Consider the following 26,474-nt stretch of genomic DNA (forward strand, 5'->3'; position numbering starts at 1 on the left):
TCCTATGTAGTAATCAGCCAGCTTGCCTCTCTGGTTCCTCATCTATTACCCTACCATGGGTAGTGATTCTGAGATACTCCAAGTCAACAGGGTCACAGGTATTGGAATTTCCAAGGAGTCCTTCTTGATTTTCTAGGTCCTGGAAATGGGCCTGGGAGATGCAGGTGCCTGGACCCTGAATGGAAGCTACTAACTTGTCTCTGTATGGAGCTTCACAAAGGTGAATGCTGGTGGGAATATGACATTATTCTTTGGTGGGAATCATGGCTTATGATGCGCTCTCTCCTTTTATATCCACATCTATTTTTAAGTCTTAGTGGGTTTTTCCTTTCTAAGTGTCTTAGGTCATCTGTACCTATTTCCCTGGCTATATCACCTGTCGTGGACTTTTCCCAGCATGATCCTATTCTGGGCCCTAATCAGGACAAACCTGAATGACTAGACTATTTTGTGTCCTGGTCCTCTCCCTTCCCCCCATCCCTCACATGAGTGTCAGATAGATCCTCTTCAGTAACGGATTTGATCTGGATTTGGCACTAGTCCCAGCTCTTCCACTCACTGTGAGACCTCAGGCAAGTTACTTAATACTACTGGACCTCATTCTCCCCATTTGTAAAGTGAGGGGCTGATTATCTCCAAGGTCTACCCTGCTCTGAGCCTTTGTTCGTGCCTTGCTTAGAAACCCAGTGTCTGTGGGAGCTTGTAGCAGATCTGATTTCCTTCACGTGCTCTTTTGGGCATGCTGCCAATCATTTCCATGTCCGAGTCACTTCTGCCACTGCCTCTTTTCTAGCCGAGGCAGCCACCTTGTCTTCACACCCAGCTTCAGCATTCTTCTGCCTCCGTGTCCTCTGCCATTTCCATGCTTTATTTCATTCAAAACTGTCTAAGCTTCTCAAAGAAGTCCTCCTTGAATTCTCCATTCAACATTAGCTACTTCTCTGAATCAGTAAGAGGGAGTCTGTAGTTGACATGCAATTTTGTTTATTTGCAAGTTCCCTTATCTGATGTGTATTTTAAAAATGTTTTTCCCTCCTCCTCACCCCAGCTTTCTTTTTTGTTTTGAATTAGCAGAGTAGGTAGAATTAAATTTAAAAATGAAACAGGTAGTTTGCCTTTTGCTGGAGTTTGGGGAAAATGAATGTAATGCTTTTAGCCATCTTGTCTCAAGGTCTCAAGGAAATCAGCTAGCTGGTTCTTCACCCTGGATTTTTTTTTTTTTTTTTTTTTTTTTTTGCGGTACATGGGCCTCTCACCGTTGTGGCCTCTCCCATTGCGGAGCACACGCTCCGGACGCACAGGCCCAGCGGCCATGGCTCACGGGCCCAGCTGCTCCGCAGCACGCGGGATCCTCCCGGACCGGGGCACGAACCCACGTCCCCTGCATCGGCAGGCGGACCCTCAACCACTGCGCCACCAGGGAAGCCCCATCCTGGATTTTAAAGGTGCTTAAACACCCTATCAGATTTGAAAGCGTTTCCTAAGTTCAAACTTCATTTTTTTAAAACAAATTTATTTATTTTATTTATTTATTTTTGGCTGCATTGGGTCTTTGTTGCTGCGCGTGGGCTTTCTCTAGTTGTGGCGAGCGGGGGCTACTCTTCCCTGTGGTGTGTGTGCTTCTTATTGCGGTGGCTTCTCTTGCTGCAGAGCACAGGCTCTAGGCACGTGGGCTTCAGTAGTTGTGGCTCGCAGGCTCTAGAGCGCGGGCTCAGTAGTTGTGGCGCATGGGCCCAGTTGCTCTGCAGCATGTGGGATCTTCCCGGACCAGGGATCGAACCCATGTCCCCTGCATTGGCAGGCGGATTCTTAACCACTGTGCCACCAGGGAAGTCCCCAAACTTCATTTAAAAATTATTTCTAAATGCTCTTCCTTCTAGGAACACACTCAGCCACAAAACCTGACAAGAAGTTGCTAAGGACAATGATAAGAAATTTAAATTTTAAATAACTTCATCAGTGAGTAAAGCTAACAGTTCTTTGAGAGCACCTGATTATTCTCAAGGGCAGCTGCTGATGTTGCCTGGAAATCAGGGATCAAAGATGTATATAACCGAATCCCCCTTCCTCATTTTCTAGGAAGTGATGGGATGTTTACATGTTTCTTGATAAACCTTTTTTTTGTCTTTTTTTTTTTTTTTTGATAAACATACTTTAAACCAAAATGTGTGTTTAGTCAGAGCCTCCTTGGTTAGATTGTAAGTTTGGAGAGGGAGGATGCTGTCCCTGTCTTAATTCATCTTAGCAACTGACCTTTACAGGTTATTGATTAACTTTGGGGTAACCTGTTGAAAACTGAAACCTTGATTTGTAATAATGCTGTGACAACTTTACTAGATCTTGTGCTAGGTATCAACTGTCCTTTGCTTTCTTTGGCCAAATAATGGGAGAGGTGAGCTTTTAGAAATCCCGTAAAATTTTAGCAGCTGGGTATGAGTCACCAAACATAAATAGGGCAGTTGTATGAAAGGGAGGTGGTTCCTGAATCAGTGGACTTAGGGGAAGGAAGAAGAGGAGGGACCTGGGAAAGGATTTTAAATGATGGTTTTATTTGATAAGAGCTTTTCCCTTGTCAGGAGCATAATCCTAAGATTTTAAAGACTGACTCCTAGGCATCTTAGATGATGTAAGAGGTCTCATCTTGTCCTAGTAGAGACCTGATTTTCAAGAGGTCTCTTTTTCCTGTGGAAAAGGCACATGGCTAGGTGGATTGACGTGCCTTCCTTGCTTATGCAGGTGCTGGGATTTATAGGTTGTGGAACCCTAGCCTGGAAATGTGGGCATTTTAGTTAGCATTGTTTGGAGCACTCTATTAGGTCTTATTGAATCTTTACAATTTATCCATTATCTTCATCTAATAGACAGGAAAACTGAGATTAAGTAATTTATTTGTCCAAGGTCATTTGGCTAATGACCCAGGTTGCTTTGCCTGCAAGCCTGGTGCCCTTACATCCTCCTCTCTACAGCTGCCTTACTTTTCTCCCTCAAGGTTTGAATAAGTCACATTAGTTACAATATCAAACAGGTGGCAGCCTGGAACGCAGGACTGAGGCACTGTTGGGAGAAGAGGTGGCCTTGCCACCTCATCTCAGATTCTGTTCCTGAGCATGTAAACATCTCTTAATTGTAAAAGCCAAACTCTCCCAGCTGAGGCTGCATTTCTCCCCTTCTTTTTTTTTTTTTGGTATGCGGACCTCTCGCTGTTGTGACCTCTCCCGTTGCGGAGCACAGGCTCCGGACGCGCAGGCTCAGCGGCCATGGCTCACGGGCCCAGCCGCTCCGTGGCATGTGGGATATTCCCGGACCGGGGCACGAACCCGCGTCCTCTGCATCAGCAGGCGGACTCTCAACCACTGTGCCATCAGGGAAGCCCATTTCTCCCCTTCTTGAGGCCCCGGTGCGTGGCTGGTTTGGTCTGCTTGACAGTCTCTAAGTCTCATTGAGTGGTGAATGCTGTCCAAAGTGCTTTGATGAGTAGGATGTCGGTCATACTGTGATCTATATGAGAATTATACATCTGCAATTCAGAAAGGCAAGATAGTTTAAGAGGCCACCTTTCATGTCCAGGCTGCGTGGTATGTGGTGGTGAAGGATCAGAATTTGCAGGCAGAATGCCCGCGTTTGCATTCTAGCATCTGCCACTCTGTTGGGGCTACATGTCACTTGGGCATGGGGCTCAAATGTCTTGGGACCCTCCCTGTAGCACAGACATTGGAGGCAGACTTCCAGCATGGCAAGTTTCTAACATATCTGGACCTCTGTTTTCTTTCTCAAGTATCATCATAACTACCTCACATCTATCATTGTAAGTATCAGTAAATGTTACCCTTTTCTCTCCATTTCCTAATCTATAAAATGGGAATAAGAAAATCTAATTTAGAAGATTATTAAAACTTGGTGAACTGTGAAGAGTTGAGTATATGTTACCATTATTTTGTTTTATTCCTCTTACAAAATGTTTGTAAAATCCCCTATGTTAATTGTGGTTTTTTATAATTGAAGTATAGTTGATTTACAATGTTGTGTTAATTTCTGCTGTACAGCAGTGATTCATTTATACATATATATGTATATTCTTTTTTTAATATTCTTTTCCATTATGGTTTATCATAGAATACTGAATATAGTTCTCTGTGCTATACAGTAGGACCTTGTTGTTCAAAGGCCTTATTTTTTTCAATTTTCTAATTTTTTTGGCTACGTCTTGTGGGATCTTAGTTTCCGGACCAGGGATCAAACCCGGGGCCCCCTAATCACTGGACTGCCAGGGAATTGCCTCAAAGGCCTTACTTTTAAACGCAGTATAAATAGAGTGGGTTTTGGAGGAGGTCCTGCTTCTCAAATCCTAGCTCTTCCTCCTAGCCAGGTGACCATTGGCAAGTTATTTGCTCTAAGCCTCCTTTCCCTCCTCTGTAAAATGGGATAATACTGCCAACTTCTCTGCATTGTTGGGAATGAAATATTTGTCAAGGATTTAGCCTGTGGTGAAAACTCAGTAAAAGTTAGCCACTTTCTGGTGTTAATAATAAAGACCAGGAACAAAAGTTAATACTTAAAGAATAAGGTAATTAATTGACTTAAATAATTTCTTTTTATCTTTAAACCCCATGGGCAGTGAATCAGTTGTAATTTAGGAAAATGTCTTTGGAGGTCCCATGGGGTATTGACTCTATCTCCAAATTGTTTTCCTTTGTAATATAGTGATGCCTCAATTAAGGAATCCTGTAAGAACAGTTTAGTCAGGTATATTTAAAAAAAGGTTCCCTTCCCTAAGAGGAACCCACACAAACCCGCTCCAGAGCTGCCTTCCACCATTTATAGACTGGAGCCCTCCCTGTGACTGAAAACCGAGCACAGCTTTTCTTAGACTTCAGGGGCCTCGTTCCCTGTGCTTTGCCTTCCTCCCCCTTCCCCCATGGAGTGATAACAGTTCCTACATTTACCTGTGGATAGCACTTTTCAAAGAGCCTCCATATGATTGTCTCCTTGAATCCCTACATCCCTTAAGGTGGGTGATACAGGTCTCTTTCCTATCTTTCTTCCTTTTTTGGCAATGAGGAAGCTGAGGTTATCTCATTTAACAAGCATCTGACTGCCAAGTAAGGGCGCTGCTTGTTAGTTGCTGGGGATGCGTATGAGGAGTTAAATGCCTGAGGAGAGATAGGCTCAGAAACAGGCAATTTCAATGTAGGGTGCTGGGTTGTGGTCCAGATGGCAGGCAAGGCTGCCATGGGCGAATAATGGAGTGGGCCCTGGCCCAGCGCCCTTGGCGAGGTGCTGATGGCTGAGCCCAGTCTGAAGGACCAGGCAGAGGAAGCAGCACTGCAAGGAGTCTTGGTGTGTGGGCGGCATGAGAGCTTATTGTGTGCTAGGCTCTGCTAAGTAATTTTTATCTTCACAGCACCTGTATGAAGGTATGAAATAGGTACTGGTACTATCCCCATTTTACAGATAAGGAGCCTGAGCCTCAGAAAGGAAATGACTTGTGCAAGGTTATCTGGAAAATGGTGGAGCTGGGGTCCAAACCCAGGCAGTCCCATTTCGAAGTTCTGGCTCATAACCACCATATGCCGCTGGCCCTCTGCTGAGCTTGTTCGCTCCTCTCCTTGTAATCTCCCGTTTCTAACAACCCCCGGTTTGGTTTGGTCATAATGGCTAGCTCACTGATGGCCTTGATGCTGCACTAGTAGTTTGAAGTCTGTTCTGTAGGGGAACTACTGAGCTTTTTTTTTCTTCATTAAAGATATAATTGACATATAACCTGAAGTGTTTTAAACAGAGGAGTCTTACGATCAGATTTGTGCTTTAGAAATATTGCTGTAGCAGCATTGATGAAGAGTAGCCACAGTGCAGTAGTTGGCTAGTAAGATTACCTGGGTTCAGCTCCTTGTCCCAATACTTGGTAGCTTTGTCATTTGGGCAGCTTACTTTTTGAACCTTAGTTTTTGCACCTCTGAAACAGGAATAATAGTAATCCTCATTACAAACCTATGAGGTAGATGCTAAATGAGACGATGTATATGTAAAGCACTCAGAATACTGTATGTCATAAAATAAGCACTCAGAAGTCAGTTTGTAAGACAATATTGATTTGGATCTGGGGAGGGTGTGGCTGGAGGTTTTGAGCTCCATTGAGAGTTGTTGCAGTCATCGGATTAGAACTGATGGGGACTTGAACTGGGCAACCACTGGGCAATGGGAGAAACCTAGAAGTAGGTGTGACAAAATGGTGACTGAGAGTGAGATGCAAGGGTCATGCCCATGTTTCTAGCTTGGCACATTGGCCAGCCTTGGAGTCTTAAACTGTGATGGGGAGAAAAGGAGAAGGAACTTGTGAGGATAAGATGATTAGCTCAGTGAAGTTGAGTAATGTGCCAAAGGTCATTTAGCAAATATATTCTGGAGTCAAGCCTGGGCACTCGGCCCTTTCCATTGTTTCTGGGAAGATCCACTGACTTAATTTATTCTCAGTAATTCGGAATGAACCTGTGTTTGCTGTCTGTCTGAATTTTAATTGTGGAAGGAAAAGGTTGGCTCTTAGAGAAAGTATTTCAAGTATCTGGGAAGAGGGTAAGGGAATTTTTTGGTGGGGCCTTTTTCTTTCTTCCTGCCTCCTTACTTTCCTCCCCTCTTCCCGTTGTTTCCTTCCTTACCCTCTCAAGTGAAAGAGGCTAATTCAGCTCTTTAGTGTGACTTGGGCAAGGGCCTGAAGGAGTGGTAATGGTTGGCTTTAGACCCAGTCTTCTTTCTGTGCTGTTGAGGAGAGGATAGTGATGGAGGGGCCCTTGCTCCTACTTGAACCAACTTGTCACTTCCCTAGGACTAAAGATGTGCTCTTTTATGTTCTTTGTATTGGATACTGTTTGTTAATATTGCATAATAATATTGACTGTAATCCTTTGTGTCTGATGTCCTTTTTGCTAGTGCTACTACTATCACACAGCCATTTTATCACCAGTATTGAATATTTAGTGTGTACTGTGCCAAGCACTTGACATCCGTTAGCTCGCTTATCCTCAGAATCCCAGGACGTAGGGGTTATTAATCTGCTTTTATAGATGGGCAAACAGAGGGAGGCTCAGTGATTTTTCTCATCTTCACTTAGCCAGCATTGAGTGGAGCCAGGGTTCGCCAGAATCTGAGTCTGAAACCTGTCTGCTCCCATCCCTAAGTACTCCCTGGCCTTCCTCCAAGACAGAACTTTGGCAGAGTCCCCTTGGAAGCTTCGTCCTGTGAGACATAGGTGTCACTGGACCTGCTGATATTGTTTATGCTTTTCTGTAACAGTGGTGAGGGCTGCAGGGAGCATCTCCACCTTCTAGGCTCAGGGCTGTGAGGGGAGGGGAGCTCATTCCTTCCTGAGGCACCTTGCCTCTAGGACTTCCCCTCTACCTAGAATTCTCTTCCTCTGGATCTTCACATGGTTGTCTCCTTGTCATTTATTTATTTTAAAGGTAGGTTATCTATCTATCTCCTTGTCATTTATTTATTTATTTTAAAGGTAGGTTTATTTATTTATTTGTTTGTGTATTTATTTATGGCTGCATTGGGTCTTCACGGGATTTCTCTAGTTGCAGAGAGCCCGGAGTACTCTTGGTTACGGTGTGCAGGCTTCTCATTGCGGTGGCTTCTTTTGTTGTGGAGCATGGTCTCTAGGCACATGGGCTTCAGTAGTTGTGGCTCGTGGGCTCAGTAGTTGTGGCTCGTGGGCTCTATAGCGCAGGCTTAGTAGTCGTGGCGCACGGGCTTAGTTGCTCCGCGGCATGTGGGATCTTCCCGGACCAGGGCTTGAACCCCTGTCCCCTGCATTGGCAGGAGGATTTTTAACCACTGTGCCACCAGGGAAGCCTGAGGCATAAAGATTTAAGCTGGTCTTTCACTTGCAGTGTCCCTCGGTTTGAAAGGCACCATCACCCTTTAATGGAGGTTGAATTTCAAGCCTGGTGTAAGCACTATTAGATTATTGTAAAGCCTGTTCTGTAGTTTCTGGTGGTTGATATTCTTTCTAGAGTTTATTTTCCCTTAACCCGGTCTAGAGCCGACTCATTGAAAGCTCTTGTTCCATGCCCACCTATCACAAATTCTTTGCTACTTTGAGCCCTCAGTACCTGTCCCCGAGTACAATGCAGTTGCTGAGACAGGACCTCCAGTTACCATGGCTACAGTACTCTTAAACCTCTCCCAAAATAAAATCCAGAGTCCGTGTCAGTACAACATTAAATATAAATGCATTATGAATTCAGAAAATTCTGCTCCCATTTTTTTTTTTTTTAAAGAAGATGTTGGGGGTAGGAGTTTATTAATTAATTAATTTATTTTTGCTGTGTTGGGCCTTCGTTTCTGTGCGAGGGCTTTCTCTAGTTGTGGCAAGCGGGGGCCACTCTTCATCGCGGTGCACGGGCCTCTCACTATCGTGGCCTCTCTTGTTGCGGAGCACAGGCTCTAGATGCGCAGGCTCAGCAGTTGTGGCTCACAGGCCTAGTTGCTCCGTGGCATGTGGGATCTTCCCAGACCAGGGCTCGAACCTGTGTCCCCTGCATTGGCAAGCAGATTCTCAACCACTGCGCCACCAGGGAAGCCCTGCTCCCGTGTTTTGAGTACCTACTTTGTGCTAGACATATAGGGGTTTTGCAAATCTTTCTTTCTTTTTTTTTTTTTTTTGTCTACGCTGCGCAGCTTGTGGGATCTTAGTTCCCTGACCAGGAATCGAACCCACACTCCCTGCAGTGGAAGCACGGTCTTAACCTCTGGACCGCTACAGAAGTTCTGCAAATCTTTTCCTTTTAGCACCCGAGATAGGGGCCATTAATCCTCATTTGATGAGTTAAGAAAGAGAATCCAAAGATGTAGCTCATAGACTAATGTGTGGTAGTGGTTAAGAATCTGGAGCTGCAGGGCCTAGATTCAAATCCTGGCTTAGCCCCTTTCTATATGAGTGTCCTAGGGTGTCCCTCACTTTTCTCTGTTCCTCTCTGTTTTATCTTTACAATGAGGATTAATAATAGTACTTATCTCTGTGGTGGTTGTAAGGATTACATGACTTAACATTTGTAGAATTAGTTATTATTACTATTGTCAGTGTTTCTTACGTAGGTCTTGTTCTACTCTCCTTTTGTAAGGTTGGTTCACATCATCATAAATAAAGAATGAGTAAACATTCTTTATTTCATTTATTAGGCATCTGTTGAGTGTCAGTCATTCCTTTCCCTAATGGAGCTTAAAGTGTAGTCCTACTACATTAGGTTTTATTTAAATATTCTCTTACTATTATTATTATTATTTGGCAGTACACAGGCCCCTCACTGTTGCGGCCTCTCCCGTCGTGGAGCACAGGCTCCGGACGCGCAGGCCCAGCAGCCACGGCTCACGGGCCCCGCCGCTCCGCGGCATGTGGGATCCTCCCGGACTGGGGCACGAACCCGCGTCCCCTGCATTGGCAGGAAGACTCCCAACCACTGTGCCACCAGGGAAGCCCCTATTTTTAATATTTTTAAAAATTTTATTTATTTTTTGGTTGCGTTGAGTCTTTGTTGCTGCGCGCGGGCTTTCTTTAGTTGCGGCGAGTGGGGGCTACTCTTCATTGTAGTGCGCGGGCTTCTCATTGCCGTAGCTACTGTTGTTGTGGAGCACTGGCTTTAGGCATGCGGGCTTCAGTAGTTTTGGCTCGTGGGCTCTAGAGCGCAGACTCAGTAGTTGTGGCACACGGGCTTAGTTGCTCCGCAGCACGTGGGATCTTCCTGGACCAGGGATTGAACCTGTGTCCCCTGCGTTGGCAGGTGGATTCTTAACCACTGTGCCACCAGGGAAGTCCCTTCCTTATTATTAAACATGTAAGTTATATCTAGCTTCCCCAGCATCGTATGTAAAGAGCTATTGTTTTTTTCTCGTTTTCACAAATGATTTCTTTTTATCCTGGACTGTGTCCTTCCGATTGAAATTACTGACTCCAAGTGTAGGAGCAGTTTTACAGCTTGTTCCTTTTTTCCACATTGAGGTATAAAATGATGGCCATGGTCAGGGCCTCAGGCAGTGGTTCAAGTGTTCCAATTTTCTCACGGCTTAGGTGTTGTCCTTTCTGAAAGATTAAATATTTCTGCTTGCTATATAATGGTGTAATAATTCTGTCACAACATTTGAAAAGCACGCAATTGCTTCATCTTCCTGTATTCAAACTATGTTTATGTCTAGAGGCATGAGTATAAGCATAGCATGGACTTTGGTAAGGGAAAGAGGAAGGGCCTTCAAGAAGTGGTTTGTCTACCTCTGGGAAAATCCTGTTACCTGTGATAGGAGACATGTCTCCTGCCTTGGAGGACCTTGAAAGCAGTTAGCCCCTCTGCACCTCGATTTCCTTTCTGTACAATGGGAATATCACATTTAGTCCTAACTACATCATTTGGCAGTTGTGTAGGTCCAGAAAATAGTTTAAGGATGAAGGCCTTTTACATATTTAAATAATCTAGTTTTTAAAAATATGAAAAAATATAAAGAAGTAATTCAAAATTAAAATCTTACCAACTAGATAATCCCTGCTGACAATTAAAGTAAAAACAAAGAAGTACATTCTTACTTTTTAATGTATTTTATTTATTTATTTATGGCTGCGTTGGGTCTTCGTTGCTGCGCGTGGGCTTTCTCTAGTTGCGGTGAGCAGTCTTCTCATTGTGGTGGCTTCTTTTTGTTGTGGAGCACAGGCTCTAGGTGTGTGGGCTTCAGTAGTTGTGGCGTGTGGACTCTAGAGCGCAGGCTCAGTAGTTGTGGCGCACGGGCTTAGTTTCTCTGTGGCATGTGAGATCTTCCTGGACCAGGGCTCGAACCCGTGTCCCTCGCATTGGCAGGCAGATTCTTAACCACTGGGCCACCAGGGAAGCCCCAGAAGTACATTCTTAAGGTTAAAAAATTCTAACAACACAGAAGGGTAAAGAATGAGAAGTTAAATTTTCATGCTCTATTCCTTTCATTAAGGGAACTACTTAAAACAGTTATTTTCTTCCTTCCAAGAAATAATTTTATGCATATACTATAATAGATCTGTTTGCATTAAAGAGATAATACCAGACACAGGCCTCTACACCATGCCTATTTTATTTCACAGTGTATCTTGTAGATGGCTCCATATCAGCATCTACAGATTGCCATTAAAAAAAAAATTAATTAATTAATTTTTGTCTGTGTTGGGTCTTTGTTGCTGTGCGCAGGCTTTCTCTAGTTGCGGCGAGCAGGGGCTAGTCTTTCATTGAGGTGCGCAGGCATCTTACTGTGGTGGCTTCTCTTGTTGCAGAGCATGGGCTCTAGGCACACGGGTTTCAGTAGTTGTGGCTCACAGGCTCTAGAGTGCAGGCTCAGTAGTTGTGGCACATGGACCTAGTTGCTCTGTGGCATGTGGGATCTTCCTGGACCAGGGCTCGAACCCGTGACCCCTGCATTGGCAGGCAGATTCTTAACCACTGCACCACCAGAGAAGCCCAGCCATTTTTCCTTTTAATAGATGTACAACATTCCATTATATAGATGGCCATAATTCATTTAACTAGCCCTCTTTTTTAATGGACATTTTAGCTGCAGAAATTATGAAACTATATTGTTCATCCTTACAGGTAATTTGGCAGACTTTGGGGGATGTATCTGTCGGATAAGTTACTGGCAATGGGGACTGCTGGGTTGCAGGTATTTGCATTTTTGTAGATAGCGCCAAGTTGCCTCTAGAAAAGATTTTCCAATTTATGCTTCTACCAACAGTGTATAAGCATCGTTTTTTCCTCATCCCTGAAGACACTGGGTATTTTACCTTGAAATTTTTAGTCTGAGAATTGAAAAATTGTTATTTTGATTTGCATTTCCTTTAATTTAGGGTGAGGTTATGTGGATAATATAATATCACATGCTTATTAGATCTTTATATTTTCCCCGCCCCCCCCAAACCTCCCCCTTCCCTGGGAACCTGCCAGTTCTTACACTTTGCCCATTTAAAAATAAATAAATTTCTTTATTTATTTTTGGCTGCGTTGGGTCTTTGTTGCTGCACACGGGCTTTCTCTAGTTGCGGCAAGCGGGGGCTACCCTTTGTAGTGGTGCGCTGGCTTCTCATTGTGATGGCTTCTCTTGTTGTGGAGCACAGGCTCTAGGTGTGCAGGCTTCAGTAGTTGTAGCACGCGGGCTCAGTAGTTGTGGCTTGCGGGATCTAGAGCACAGGCTCAGTAGTTGTGGTGCACAGGCTCAGTTCCTCCATGGCATGTGGGATATTCCTGGACCAGGGATCGAACCCATGTCCCCTGCATTGGCAGGCGGATTCTTAACCACAGCGCCACCAGGGAAGCCCATATGCTTTGCCCATAAGTGAGTTGTTTAACTTTTTTCGTTCTTCGTTTGTATGCACTCTTTGTTAATAAAGGAAGTTAGCCCATTGGTCATATGTGTTGCAGTTATTTTCTCCCCGTTTGTTGTTTGTGAAAGTGCCCTTTAAACTGTGTTACACAGTGTACATTTAAAGTTTTCATTGTCATTGATACAGGGGCATTGACTGCAAATACTGTTTTTAAGGAAATAAGCTGGGCTCTCTCTCTCCTGTGTAGCAGTGAGCTCACATTGTAGGAAAACTTGTTTAAAAAAAAAAATCTTTTTTTTGCCATGCTCCGTAGCTTGCGGGATCTTAGTTCCCTACAGGGATCGAACCCATGCCACATGCAGTGGAAGCGTGGAGTCCTAACCACTGGACCACCAGGGAATTCCCTGTAGGGAAATTTGAATGTAAAGGGGTAGTTTGAAGTCCTGCCAAGGTCTTTAAGTGGAATCATTTGTGAATACAGATTGCATCAGATTTTTTCTCATAGTTTTTCTGGATGTCCTTAGTAAACATATTTCCTTTTCCTATTCTGGAAGCTAGAGCTTTTTGGTAGAAAAAAACTAAGGCCCTGAAGAATGGGTAAGTTAAAAGCTACAGAATCTTAGCCCTCTTGCCTCTTGAGAAAAATTTGTGTTTAAAACTAAATGTGAAGCAACGAAGACCCAATGCAGCCAAAAATAAATAAATAAATAACATAAATTTAAAAAAATTAAAAAAACCCCCTAAATTTAGGAGTAAAAACGTACTTCTTATGTAATCTTTTTAATTCCTGCTTCTGTCTTGAACTCTTTTTTATTCTTCAGTAGATTTGCCAAATTAAATTGAGACTTTGCGGTGATTGTCCCTCACCTTGCCCTTTGTTAGAGCTCCTTCATCTCTTCTCATATTTGTGTTTGTCTTCCTGGGTGGACTGGAGCTGCAACTGAGTTGGATTTCTGATTCCTGATTTCCAGCACAGTGCCTTACTGACAGTGCTCACTAATGGTGTGTTGAATGAATAAATGTGAAATTTAAAAACAAACTCTGCTGTCCCCAGAGGAGTGGAGGGAAGATTTGGGCATGGGTCATAAAAGCCACATTAGTCCTTAGTCTTGTACTGTGTGGTAACAGAGAGTGAAGCTTCAAATAAGTGGCTCAGGGACTTCCCTAGTGGCACAGTGGTTAAGAATCCGCCTGTCAATGCAGGGGACGCGGGTTCGATCCCTGGTCCGGGAAGATCCCACATGCCGCGGAGCAACTAAGCCTGTGCACCACAGCTACTGAGCCTGCGCTCTGGAGCCAGCATGCCACAACTACTGAGCCTGTGTCCCGAAACTACTGAAGCCTGTGTGCCTAACATGCTCTGCAACAAGAAGAAGAAGCCACCGCAATGAGAAGCCCACGCACTGCAACGAAGAGTAGCCCCCACTCCCTGCACAATGCAGCCATAAATAGATAAATAAATAAAACAAATAAATAAATAAAACAGATAAGTGGGTCAGAGTTACAGTGAAACAGGTTTCAGTTCATGATAAGGAAGACCTTCGACAATTCAGCCTCAGGAGGAGTTGGTTTTCTTGAGCCATTAAGAATAATTTGCTCATTTTCATTCACTGCCTTGTCCCCACACTCCTGTACTTTAATGGAAGGCATCCTAGGGAAGTTGTGTGGTAAAAGAATTAATTCAGAAATCAAGCAGACCTGGGCTTTTGTTCTGGGGCTGGTCACTTAGCACCTGAACCTTAGCCCAATTACTTTAAACCTAATTTCTTCATTTGTGATAATAGAAGTATTAGTAGCTACAAACTGTATAGTCCTTACTTTGTACCAGTGTTCCTTAAATGGATTATCTCATTTAGTTTTCACACCCACTGCCTGGAGATAGGTACTATTATCACCATCCCCATTTTAGGGAGGGGAAACAAATTCAGAGGGGTTAAGTAATTTACCCAAATTCATTCAGCTAATAAAGGGTGGGGCTGAGGATTAAAGGCTAAGCACTTAATCCTGTTACATTCCACTATATTACATGACATCTATAAAAGGGAGCTGTCTCCCTGCATGAAGTCTGATAAATACCAGCTGCTCTGGTGAGTTTTTTTTTTGAATTTAAAAAAGAATTTATTTATTTATTTTTGGCTGCACTGGGTCTTCGTTGCTTCACGCAGGCTTTTCTGTAGTTATGGCGAGCAGGGGCTACTCTTCTTTGCAGTGCGCGGGCTTCTCATTGCGGTGGCTTCTCTTGTTGTGAAGCACTGGCTCTAGCTGCGTGGGCTTCAGTAGTTGTGGCACGGGCGCTCAGTAGTTGTGGTGCATGGGCTTAGTTGCTCCTCAGCATGTGGGATCTTCCCGGACCAGGGTTCGAACCCACATCCCCTGCATTGGCAGGCGGGTTCCTAACCACTGCGCCACCAGGGAGGCCCTGCTCTGGTGAGTTTTCAGTGCCACTCTGTCTTTATTCTTGTCTGGCTTCACCTTTTCATATAATCTGAGAGGTGAGACTATTACTTGGTATACATGAAGTCAAAAATAAAAAGATAATTTGAGGTGGTGTTGCTCCTAAGTCAAAGTGAAGACTCTTCTACTGATTGGATTTACTTACGTCAGATTCATATCTCATTTTCCTGGAGAGTGTGAAGTATAGCCAGTCAAATCTCTGACTCTCCCTTTGCTAGGGTCCATATAATCCAAATACCCTTATTTGACGTAGCTTTTCAGTTTATTAGGTTTCAGATTCCTTAGTTACAACTGTCAGCCATTCCTTTCTTGGTCTGATTTGCTTTGTGCGTTCTCCAATATCAGCCCTTCGGAATGAGTTGTTTAATGTAATGGATAGCTCATCCTTTACACTACATATATTTTTTCTTATGGAAAATTTCCATTATGGAAAACAATAAGTTTAGGAAACTGTTTAAGAGGAAAAGATCACTTACAACCTTTTTTTTTCTTCCTGTTTTTTTTTTTTTTTAATGCACATGAAGTTTTATTTGAGCTCAAAGGGGTGTAATTTTACATCCTGGTTTTTCATGTAATATATTGCAAGAAAATGTGATGGTATTACACATTAGATGTGAGGACCCAGTTTTGTGTTTTTTTTTTTTCCCATTTTTAATTTTTTTGGTCACACTGCACGGCTTGCAGGATCTTCGTTTGAACCCGGGCCCAGGGCAGTGAAAGAAAGCTCCGAGTCCTAACAACTGGATGGCCAGGGAATTCCCGTGAGGTCCCACTTTTGTGATTATTCCTCATTCATCCATTGCAAAGATTGCCCTCCTGGTATGAGGCAGATACTGCCCTGGCAGTGCAGGCTGTTGGGTTCCAAAGTTCAGTGGGAGAGAATTTACTCAGGGCTAGCCTTGCCCTATGGAGGTCACCTGCTCAAGTGCCCCAAGAGCTCAGAATGGCTACATCTCCATCAGAACCACCAGTAGCCCCTAAAGATAAATTTTACTCATATAGAAAATGACCACCAATTCCAGTACCAAAAGGCTCGATAAAGAATTGGGAAAATATATCAATAAATTGTCAGAATGTACTCAAGAATGGGTAGAAATATAAATAAATCAAAAAATATATAAATAGATCAAAGAATGAATAAATAGATCTTTCTTGTCCAGCCTTCCAAAAGTAGGGCCAGAAATCAGCATTCAGATTTTGTTCGCTTCCTTTGTAGCACTTAAAATTCATAGCAGTTACAGCTTGCAGTTAAGTCATTTGTCTGTTTACTGGCTACATTTTTGTTTTCCCCCAGTAGACTGGAGGCTTTATGAGGCCAGGAACTGTGTCTCTTTTGGTCTTGATGACTGTTTTCCTAAATAATCTCTCAGCAGGTATTTGTTGCATACTTCAGCAAATGATTAAATTTAGTTCTGAGAGTGATTGTTTTTTTGGTGTTCTGAGAGGTGCCCCTTATAGGTGAATTCTTGGTAAACAGTGTTGAGGGAGGGTCTCCTTACAGTTCCAGAGACTACAGGATGCTGCATAATAGAGAAGGAGGAACAGTGGAGGACACACCTGTGTTAGGATGAGGGCAGGAGTAAAGGAGGGCGCTGACAGGGTTTCCTGGAGCTTTGTGTTTTGAATAATGCCTGTTTGTCTTTTCTGTGTAGTGAGTGTTACTCCACTCTGGGCAGACTTTGCCTAAGTTTCATAAATTTTAATTGGCTTTTTCAGGAGAATAAAGGCAGCCCCCGTTGATGACTGAAAATGACAAAGCATCCACCTAACAGACGAGGAATCAGCTTTGAAGTGGGAGCCCAGTTGGAAGCCCGGGACCGATTAAAAAACTGGTACTTTTACATTTTTCTGTTAATTAAATCCCTTCAGTAAAGGACTTTTGCCAGCACTGATAAAGAGGGGTAGCCTGGGCTTTTCTGTAGTGTTTTCCTGCTCCTTGACTCTTGGAAGGTGGAAGGAGACTTAAGTCTAGAGCTGTGGAATGTCCTTTGTCTTTGCTGCTGGGATCCCTGTGTCAAGGGGACCATCCTGTTATATTTGTTTCCCTTCTCTGCCTGTTCATCTGAAGGAGTTATGGGAAGAAGAAGCAGGAGTGGCTGCAGGGAAGGGAAGATTAATAGTGGCAGCTCTCTTGCTCTTGGCTGCCTGTCTGAAAGATCAGGGATGGAAGAATGAAGAAAAGGGGTTAGATTGGAACAGCTTGTGTGTTGTGAACAAGTCCTGTTTTCTGGATGTGTTGTTGTACAGTTGAAACTCAGTCATCACATCTTAGGGATGATTAGATTCAGAGGCTGAGAGGTTGTAGTCCCGAATTTGTCATTGACTTGTGACCTCTGGCTGGTAATTAACCACTTTGAGCATCAGCTTCCTCTATAAATGTGGGTACTAGTAATATTGACCTCACAGACTTTTTTCTGAGAATCAAATAATAGGATATGTTGGAAAAGGCCTTATAAACTGTAAAGTGATGGTTGTTGTTGAGGATATCCTAGAATTTAGTCATTTGTTAATGCTTAAGGTGAAAGTGGGAGTTTCAGAACTCAAATCTTTCTGTGAATTTTCATAAGGAAGAGTATAGTGCTCTTGAGGGTTATCTCAAAATAGGCTGACCAGCTCCTGGGGTGTAGAAAGAGAAGATGGGAAGGGAAGCAGGGGAAATGCCTGGGGTAGAAAGTGTCTCTGCTGCCTTTTGGGGCTGAGAGATTTGATATAAAAATTAGAGACACTTTGAACACCTAGTTTTTAGGCTGTTTGTATTTCTGTAATTATTTCCCTTTTTTGGTCCCTCAGTATTTTTTATTTTTTATTTTTTTGCGGTATGCGGGCCTCACACTGCTGTGGCCTCTCCTGTTAGGGAGCACAGGCTCCGGAACGCGCAGGCTCAGCGGCCATGGCTCACGGGCCCAGCCGTTCCGCGGCATGTGGGATCTTCCCAGACCGGGGCACGAACCCGTGTCCCCTGCATCGGCAGGCGGACTCTCAGCCACTGCGCCACCAGGGAAGCCCCTCAGTATTTTTTTAAGGCAGCTTAATCAAAAGAAAGAATTGTTTTTAAATTTGGGGGAAAAAAAAAATATAGAAAAAGTTTAAAAGTACAGCTAACTGTAAAATAATCTGTGTACTTATCACTTGGAATTACTGAATATTAACACTTCTATTTTACTTATATTTAAAAAAATAAAGGACATAAAACGTTTCTGGTATAATGGAAGTACCTTTTATACTCTTCCCAATTCAAATTCCCCTCCTGCATTCCTTAGAGGCAACGAGCGTCCGGTAGTTAGTTCTGTCCATGTTTTACATTTTTACTGTATGTATCCATAAATAATACTAGTTAGCATCACTTTGGGTATTTTAAAAAAATTCCTATAAGTGGTCTCATTGTTTGTTTCTCTCCTGTATTTCATGTTTTTGTGATTTACCCATATTGATATGACATATTCATCCTAATTTCTTATTTATTTATTTATTTTTGGCTGCGTTGGGTCTTCATTGCTGCATGTGAGCTTTCTCTAGTTGCGGAGAGGCTACTCTTCATTGCGGTGTGTGGGCTTCTCATTGCAGTGGCTTCTCTTGTTGTGGAGCATGGGCTCTAGGCGTGTGGGCTCAGTAGTTGTGGCCGTGGGCTCTAGAGTGCAGGCTCATTAGTTGTGGTGCATGGGCTTAGTTGCTCCGCAGCATGTGGGATCTTCCTGGACCAGGGCTCAAACCTGTGTCCCCTGCATTGGCCGGTGGATTCTTAACCACTGAACCACCAGGGAGGTCCTGTGTGCAAGTTTCTATGTGGACATAACTTTTCAACTCATTTGGGTAAATACTAAAGAGTGTGATTACTGGATCATATGGTACGAGTATGTTTAATTCTGCAAGAAACTACCAAATTGTCTTTCAAAGTGGCTGTACCATTTGGCATTTCTACCACCTAGGAATGAGAGTACATGTTGTTCCACATCCTTGACAGTATTTGGTGTTGTCAGTGTTTTGGGTTTTGGCCATTAAAATAGGTATATTGTTATTTGAATTTGCGATTCTCTATTGAAATATGTCGAATATATTTTCATATACTTATTTGCCATCTGTATATTTCTTTGGTGAGGTGTCTGTTAAGGTCTTTTGTCCATCTTTTAATTGGTTGGTTGTTGCTTTTTTTGTTGGTTCTATTCTTATTGTTGAGTTTTAAGAGTTCTTCGTATACTTTGGATAACAGTTCTTTACCAGATGTTTCTTTTGTAAGTATATGGGATTTAAGGCCATGAGACTGGATGAGCTTTCTAGGGCTGCACTGTCCAAAAAAGTAGCCACTAGCCACAAGGAGCTATTTACATAAAATTAATTCAGTTCCTTAGTCACCCTAGGCACATTTCCAGCACTCAGTGGCTAGTGGCTACTGTATTGGAGAATGGAGACATAGAAAATTTCCACTGAGAAGGTTCCATTGGACAGTGCTGATTTAGGGAGTCAATATAGATAAAAAGGAGGATTGAGCCCTGGTGCCTTCCAGTGTCTAGATGTTAGCAGATGAAGAGGAACCAGCAAAAGAAACTGGGAAGGAGTGACCGTTGAGGCAGGAGGAAATCCATGGAGGTGTCTAGAGCAGCGGTCCCCAACCTTTTTGGCACCAGGGACCGGTTTCGTGGCAGACAATTTTTCCACAGACCCGGGTGGGGGAGGGAGCGATGGTTCAGGTGGTAATGGGAGCAATGGGGAGCGGCAGATAAAGCTTCACTCGCCAGTCTGCCACTCACCTCCTGCTGTGCAGCCCGGTTCCTAACAGGCTGCGGAGGGTAACGGGGCGGGGGAGGGGTTGGGGGGGGGACATAACCCCTGCTCTAAAATACAAGTGGAAAAGGTGTTTCAAGAAGCAGGGAGTAGGGCTTCCCTGGTGGTGCAGTGGTTGAGAGTCCGCCTGCCGAGGCAGGGGACACGGGTTCATGCCCTGGTCCGGGAAGATCCCACATGCCACGGAGCAGCTGGGCCTGTGAGCCATGGCCGCTGAGCCTGCGCGTCCGGAGCCTGTGCTCCGCGACGGGAGAGGCCACAACAGTGAGAGGCCCGCGTACCGCAAAAAAAAAAAAAAAAAATAGAAGCAGGGAGTAATCACTTCAATCTTGTGATGCTGGTAGGTCACATAAAATGAGGATTGAGTGACTGTTGACTTGGTTACATCAAGGTTGTGGATGACCTTGACAAGAATTGTTTTAATGGAGCAGTGGGGACAAAAACCCTGACTGGCATGCGTTCAAGGAAAACAGGAGAGAAGGAACTGTGGTGTGATGCACAGTGGGAGGAATTGGCCATTGAGAGGAGCAGATAGTTCATTTATTATAAGGGGAAGAGGGAAACTGGGTATATAGGTAGAGATGAAGGTTTACTTGTAGAGTTGGTGACGGGAGCATGTGTTTTTTTGTATTTTTAAATTGAGGTATAATTTACAAACAGTAAAATTCACTCTTTTCAGCGTACAATTCCATGAAGTTTGCCAGACTCATACAGTCATTCATGCATGCACCACCATAATCAAAATGTAGCATTTTTATCACCCCACAAAATTGACTTGTGTTCATTTGTAGTCAACCTCTCCTGCGGCCTCCAGCCCTCGTCACCTACTGATCCGTCCTCTGTCCATATAGTTTTGCCTTTTCCAGAATGTCATATAAATGGAGTCATGCAATATGTAGCCTTTTAAGTTTGGCTTCTTTCACTTACAGTGCATTTGAGGTTCAGCCATATTTTTGTATGAATCAGTAGTTCCTTTTATTGCTGAGTAGAATTAAATCGTATGAATGTATAGTTTATCTATTTACCTGTTTGAAGAAATGAATTGTTTCCAGTTTTTGGTGAATATGAATGAACATGAATACAGGTTTTGTGAGAACGTAAGTTTTCATTTCTCTTGGATAAATATCAAGGTGTGATTGCTGGGTCATATGTTAAGTGTGTGTTTGACTTGATGAGAAACTGCTGAACTGTTTTCCAGTGTGGCTGTTCCATTTTGCATTTCCACCAGCAAAGTATGAGAGTCCCAGTTGCTCTGTATCTTTGCCAGCCCTTAGGGATTCTTTTGTTTCCCTCTTTTTTAGTTTTTATTTTTAAAATTGAGATATAATTTACATACCATTAACTCCTTTAAAGCATACAAATCAGTGGTTTTTAGTATATTCACAAAGTTGTACAACCATCAGCACTCTCTGATTCCAGAACATTTTCATCACCCCAAAAAGAAACCTCATATCTACTAGCAGTCACTTCCCTTGGTTCTCTCCAGCCCTAGGCAACCACTAATATACTTTCTGTCTCTGTAGATTTGCCTGTTGTGGGCGTTTCATAGAAACCAAATCAAATAATACATGTTCCTTTGTGACTGGCTTCTTTCACTTAACATGGTATTTTCAACATTCATTTGTGTTATAGCATGTATCAACATTCTTTCTCATGGATGAATAATATTCCATATATGGATATACCATATTTTGTTTATCCATTCATCAGTTGATAAATATTTGTATCATTTTCGCTTTTTGGCTATTGTGAATAATGCTGTTATGAGCATTTGTGTATGAGTTTGAGTGTGGACCTCTGTTTTCATATCTCTTGGATATCTACCTTGGATATCTACCGAAGAGTGAAATTGATGGGTTATATGGTAATTAGCCTGTTTAAGCTTATGAGGAACTGCAAACTGTTTTCCACAGCAGCTGTACCATTTTACATTCCCACCAGCAGTGGGAATTCTTTTTGATTGTTTTTATTTTTTAAGTGAAATAAGTAAAATCTTCAGCTGAGATCTTGGTCTTGGGTTTGAGGAAAGAAGATAAGGTATGCAATACCATTTAGGAGAGTGAAGAGGGATAGGATGTGAGAAATGTGGTAGGACTGCTGGTGCCCTCAAGTGCTACTAAGGTCCACTGGAAGTTGGTGGTCATGAAGTTTTTCTGATAAGCTTCAGTAAGCTTTTTACCTTAGAATAGTTTTAGATTTACAGAAAAATTCCAAAGAAAATACAGAGAGTTCCCATCTGTATGTACACCCAGTATTTTTCTTTTTCTTTCTTCTTCCTTCCTTCCTTCCTTTCCTTCTCTCTTCTCTTCTCTTCTCTTCTCTCTCTCTCTCTCTCTCTCTCTCTCTCTCTCTCTCTCTCGTCCCCCTCCCTCCCTCCCTCCCTCCCCCCTCCCTCCCTCCCTCCCTCCCCCCTCCCTTCCCTCCCTCCCCCCTCCCTCCCTTCCCTCCCTCCCCCCTCCCTCCCTTCCCTCCCTCCCCCCCCTCCCCCCTCCCTCCCTTCCCTCCCTCCCCCCTCCCTCCCTTCCCTCCCTCCCTTCCTTCCTTCCTTCCTTTCTGGCTGCATTGGGTCTTTGTTGCTGCACGCGGGCTCTTCTCTAGTTGCAGCGAGTGGGGGCTACTCTTCGTTGCAGTGCGCGGGCTTCTCATTGCAGTGGCTTCTCTTGTTGCGGAGCACGGGCTCTAGGCGCGTGGGCTTCAGTAGTTGGGGCACGCGGGCTCAGTAGCTGTGGCTCGCAGGCTCTAGAGCGCAGGCTCAGTAGTTGTGGCACATGGGCTTAGTTGCTCCGTGAAATGTGGGATCTTCCCAGACCAGGGCTCGAACCCTTGTCCCCTGCATTGGTAGGCGAATTCTTAACCACTGCGCCACCAGGGAAGTCCTGTATTAGTTTTTAGATTTTCCTTGTTTTTGATGATTTTATTTATATCAGTATGGACTCAGACATTTATTTTAGACTTTGGGTGTAATCCAGTACTACTTTATTTATTTTGTTGCTCCTGTTTTTATATTGGGAGCTCTTTCATTTGGCTCTTTTGTCCTTTTGATGTACTCCCATCATAATTTTGTGTTTAACACTTCCTTATTTCTGGCACTACAAAATATCCCAGGCTCATCTTGTGTATATTTCCTGCCCTAGTCTGAGAATCAGCTGTTTCTCCAAAGAGCCTTGGTTTCTTTTATTGGAAAATGGTATTAGATGCTGAGATCTGGGCTCTAGGTATGTCCCTTGCTACTGAGGGGTCACTGCTTCTAGGTTCTGGATGATGATGATTTTGAGTAAAAGATAAAAACAGACAAGTTATACAGAACCCAACAGGCAAAACCTTTAGAGGCCCCTTGGAGCCTCCTTGGCTCCTCTCTTCCACTCCATCACCTAGGACATCAGCTCATCCTGTCAGATCCACCTGCAGAATCTATCCTGACTCCGACACTGGCTGCCACCTTCACCCTCCTACTGTGGTCCAGGCTCCCATTGTGGATCTTGTGAACCCCGGCAGTGGCTGCCTAACTGGTCTCCTGCGTCCTTCGGGACTCCTCCTCCTCAGGCTCTTTCCACTCAGCAGCCAGTGGTAGGCCCTGGAATTTTTAAAAACTTCTTTGATAATGATTTTTATGGCAGTTTACAGTTGTAAGACATTGAATTAAGAAGAGAGAAAAGATACTACTCCTTAAAAATGTTTATTTTTTAAAATATTTCTTTCTTTAGGCTGTGCCGGGTCTTAGTTGTGTCACGTGAGATCTTAGTTTCGGCATGCATGTGGAACCTAGTTCCCTGACCAGGGATCGAACCCAGGCCCCCCGCATTGGGAGCCTGGAGTCTTACCCACTGGGTCACCAGGGAAGTCCCCAAAATGTTTATTTTTAAAGAACTTTTGTAGAGCTGTAATTTATTTTAGAGTACACATATTTTATGTGTGTAGCTTGATGAACTTTTATACATGGATATAGCTGTGTAATCACCCAGATTAAGAAATAGACATTCTGGGCACCTCAGAAGACCGTTTTTCCCATACCCAGTCACACAGCTCCCCTCACCCCCAGGGGAACCACTATTTGTGGCCATGCATTTAAAGTGAGACCCATCAGGGACTTCTCTGGTGGTCCAGCGGTTAAGACTCTGTGCTTCCAATGCAGGGGGCTTGGGTTCCATCCCTGGTTGGGGAACTAAGATCCCACATGCCGCACGGGGCTGCCAAGAAAAAAAAAAAAAGAAAAAGGACAATAAAGTGTGACCCATCACCGTGTGTGTATTCTCCAGCATAATCAGCAGCCTGGGTGCAGGAGTGGAGACTGTGGAGATTCTGATTTGCCTACAGTTGGGGTTTGTCCAGGCAGGTATGATGGAGGGCAAGAGGGGCCAGGGAGTTGAGGGTATATGCAAGGAAGTGAGATTAAAGGATAAAATTTCCAGGATGAGACTGAAGCGTGAGAGCAGGCAGAAGGGACAGCGTGAGCAAAAAGAGTTCAAAGAATATGTTGTGTTCTCAGAGTCTGGAGAGGGGACAGATCAGGAGTGGTGGGAGACTGGGCTAAAAAGGAAGATTTTAAGCAGGAGAGAGACATGGTCAGATCCCTTGTAGGAACAGAAAAGTGGTGGTGTTTATTCAGTCACCAAACATTTATTGAGTGTCTCTGTATCTGGTCCTTTGCCAGTACTGGTAGAGGGGTATAGGAGTTAACCTGGATGTACTGACTATTCAATTGTGAGAAATGATCAGCTTAGAGAAGAGAGATGAATTCGAGACATTTCCTGAGTTAGAAGTGCCCGATGTTGATTAATAGAAGTGGTGAAGGGGTAGGAAAAGAGTTAAGGCATCCAAAACAGCACAGTTTTTCTGCAGCTTAATAGTCAGCCCTTTGTTTTACACTAAATACAATTTTCATCTCCATCCCCTCTCCACAAAGGCTGGAGATGGCTTAGAATGTTACTTTTGTGCATAGAAGTCGTTTGCTTCTGGTGTGTGCCCTGAGCCAGGAATAGAGAGGTACACTCAGATTCTTGAAGTAAATGATTGCTGTATGTTTGCAGAAAGGCTCTTTATATAGGGAAGAATCTGGAAGCAGCCTGAATGCCCAACCCTTGGGGGAAAGTTTAGGCAGATTATGGGCTACCACCGGGTAGACCATTAGGTAGCTAACACAAAAGATACCTCTGTGGACCCATGTTACTACAAGCATGTTTGCATGTGAAGTCAGATTGAGAGCAGAAGGCTCTTCACTGGGTTTAGTGAGAAGATTTGGATACTGATCTTGGTTATGCCTCTTCCTAGTCACTCTCTTTGAGCCTCCATTTCCAGAAATGTAAAATGGGTGCAGTGATAATAACAGTTCCTTAAGCCCTCAGGGGATGGTGGTAAAGATCCTGTGAGATACCTTATGTAAAGGCAGTTTATAACCCCTAGAGTAAACTACACACATTGGTTATTAGTAGCCATGTGAGTGAATGCTGACCGGTTGGAGTAGGAAATCAGAGGGAAATTGTTATCCTTTCTGTTCCTCTTTTTCCCCCTGTAACATTTCTTCAGTTTATATTTTTGGTGTGTATGTGGGGGGACCAAACAGATTTCTGCCAGCACTGTCTAGCTGTTCTAATTTAAGCATGTGCAGAGTGTGCGGTGTTGGGCAGCTTAATTTTGCACAGAAGCAGCCAAGACTCTGAGCAGCAAGCCTTCCTGGGACTTGAGGTCATATATTGTGGACAAGCCAATGTTGTATTTCTGTGTCAGGCCTGGACTATTCTTTGCCTTTCTGGACATGCAGGTGGAGTTATTCCCTTTTGTTTGGTGTGGGTTTCACTGTCCCACAGCCCTCTCCTTTCCTTGGTGGAGCCCTAGGGGAGACTGGCTTATCTGGTAGTTTAGAGTAGTGTGTCTCAAACTCAAAAAAACATAGGGACTGGTGCCTCCAACCTATGTACTATCTGTGGATCCCACTTTTAGTAGCATTGGGGCAAAATGCTACTATGTTAGTTATTTATTGCTGTGTAACAAATTTTCTCAAAATCTAGTGGCCTAAAACAACACCAAATATTATCCTTTCAGTATGTGGATCAGGAATTAAGGAGCAGCCTAATGGAGGGTTCTAGGTCGATGTCTTATGTTTGTCTTAAGCTGGTGCTAGTTGCTGGTGGGAGACTTCTGGTTGCACGTGGACCTCTCCGTAGGGCATCTAAAATGTTCTCGTGACACCACACCTGGCTTCCCCCAGAATGGGGAACCCAAGAAGCAGCAGTGCTTTGTGTGTGTGTATGTGTGTTAAAATATACATAACATAAGGTTTACCATTTTAACCATTTTAAGTGTATAGTTCAGTGACATTAAGCGCATTCATATTGTTGTATAACCATCACCATCACCCATCTCCAGAACTAGGTATGTATGTATGTATTTAAAGCGTAGTTGATGTACAGTATTACATAAGTTAAAGGTATACAATATAGTGATTCACAATTTTTAAAGGTTATGGTCCATTTGTAGTTATTATAAAATATTGGCTATATTCCCTATGTTGTCAGAACTTTTTCATCTTCCCAAATGGAAACTCTGTACATATTAAACAGTAACTCCTCATTCTCTTCCCCCACCAGCCCCTAGCAACCACCATCCTACTTTTTGTTTCTATGAATTTGACTACTCTAAATCATGCAGTATTTGTCCTTTTGTGATTATTTCATTAGTATAATGTTTTCAAGGTTCATCTATGTTGTAGGGTATATATAAGAATTTTATACTTTTTAAAGGCTGAATAATATTCCATTGTGTGAACATATCACATTTTGTTTATCCATTCATCTGTCGATGGACACTTGGATTGCTTCCACTTTTTGGCTGTTATGGATAATGCTGCTATGAACATTGATATACAGATAACTGTTTGAGTCCCTGCTTTCGATTCTTTTGGGTGTTTGCCCAGAAGTGT

At 43.4% G+C, this 26,474-nt stretch overlaps 1 protein-coding gene across 5 annotated transcripts in view; it reads left to right on the forward strand.

Annotated features, from left to right (window-relative positions):
- The window catches only part of PHF20 (PHD finger protein 20), a 134,676-nt gene that overhangs the window by 3,736 nt on the left and 104,466 nt on the right, over positions 1-26,474 (forward strand). For 4 of the 5 annotated variants that reach the window (XM_022592532.3, XM_022592531.3, XM_089896805.1 and 1 more), the window contains one exon: positions 16,496-16,611. In XM_022592532.3, the coding sequence (XP_022448240.1) occupies positions 16,529-16,611 (83 nt within the window). In that variant the 5' untranslated portion in view covers positions 16,496-16,528. Of the gene's footprint in view, positions 1-136; positions 221-16,495; positions 16,612-26,474 lie in introns of those variants that run through there. The other variant, XM_089896804.1, reaches the window with a different exon arrangement.

The sequence above is a fragment of the Delphinapterus leucas genome, chromosome 15 (genome assembly GCF_059928025.1).
Source record: "Delphinapterus leucas isolate spDelLeu-1000000601 "Yukka" chromosome 15, BTC_Dleu_Yukka2, whole genome shotgun sequence".
NCBI classification, from domain to species: domain Eukaryota; kingdom Metazoa; phylum Chordata; class Mammalia; order Artiodactyla; family Monodontidae; genus Delphinapterus; species Delphinapterus leucas.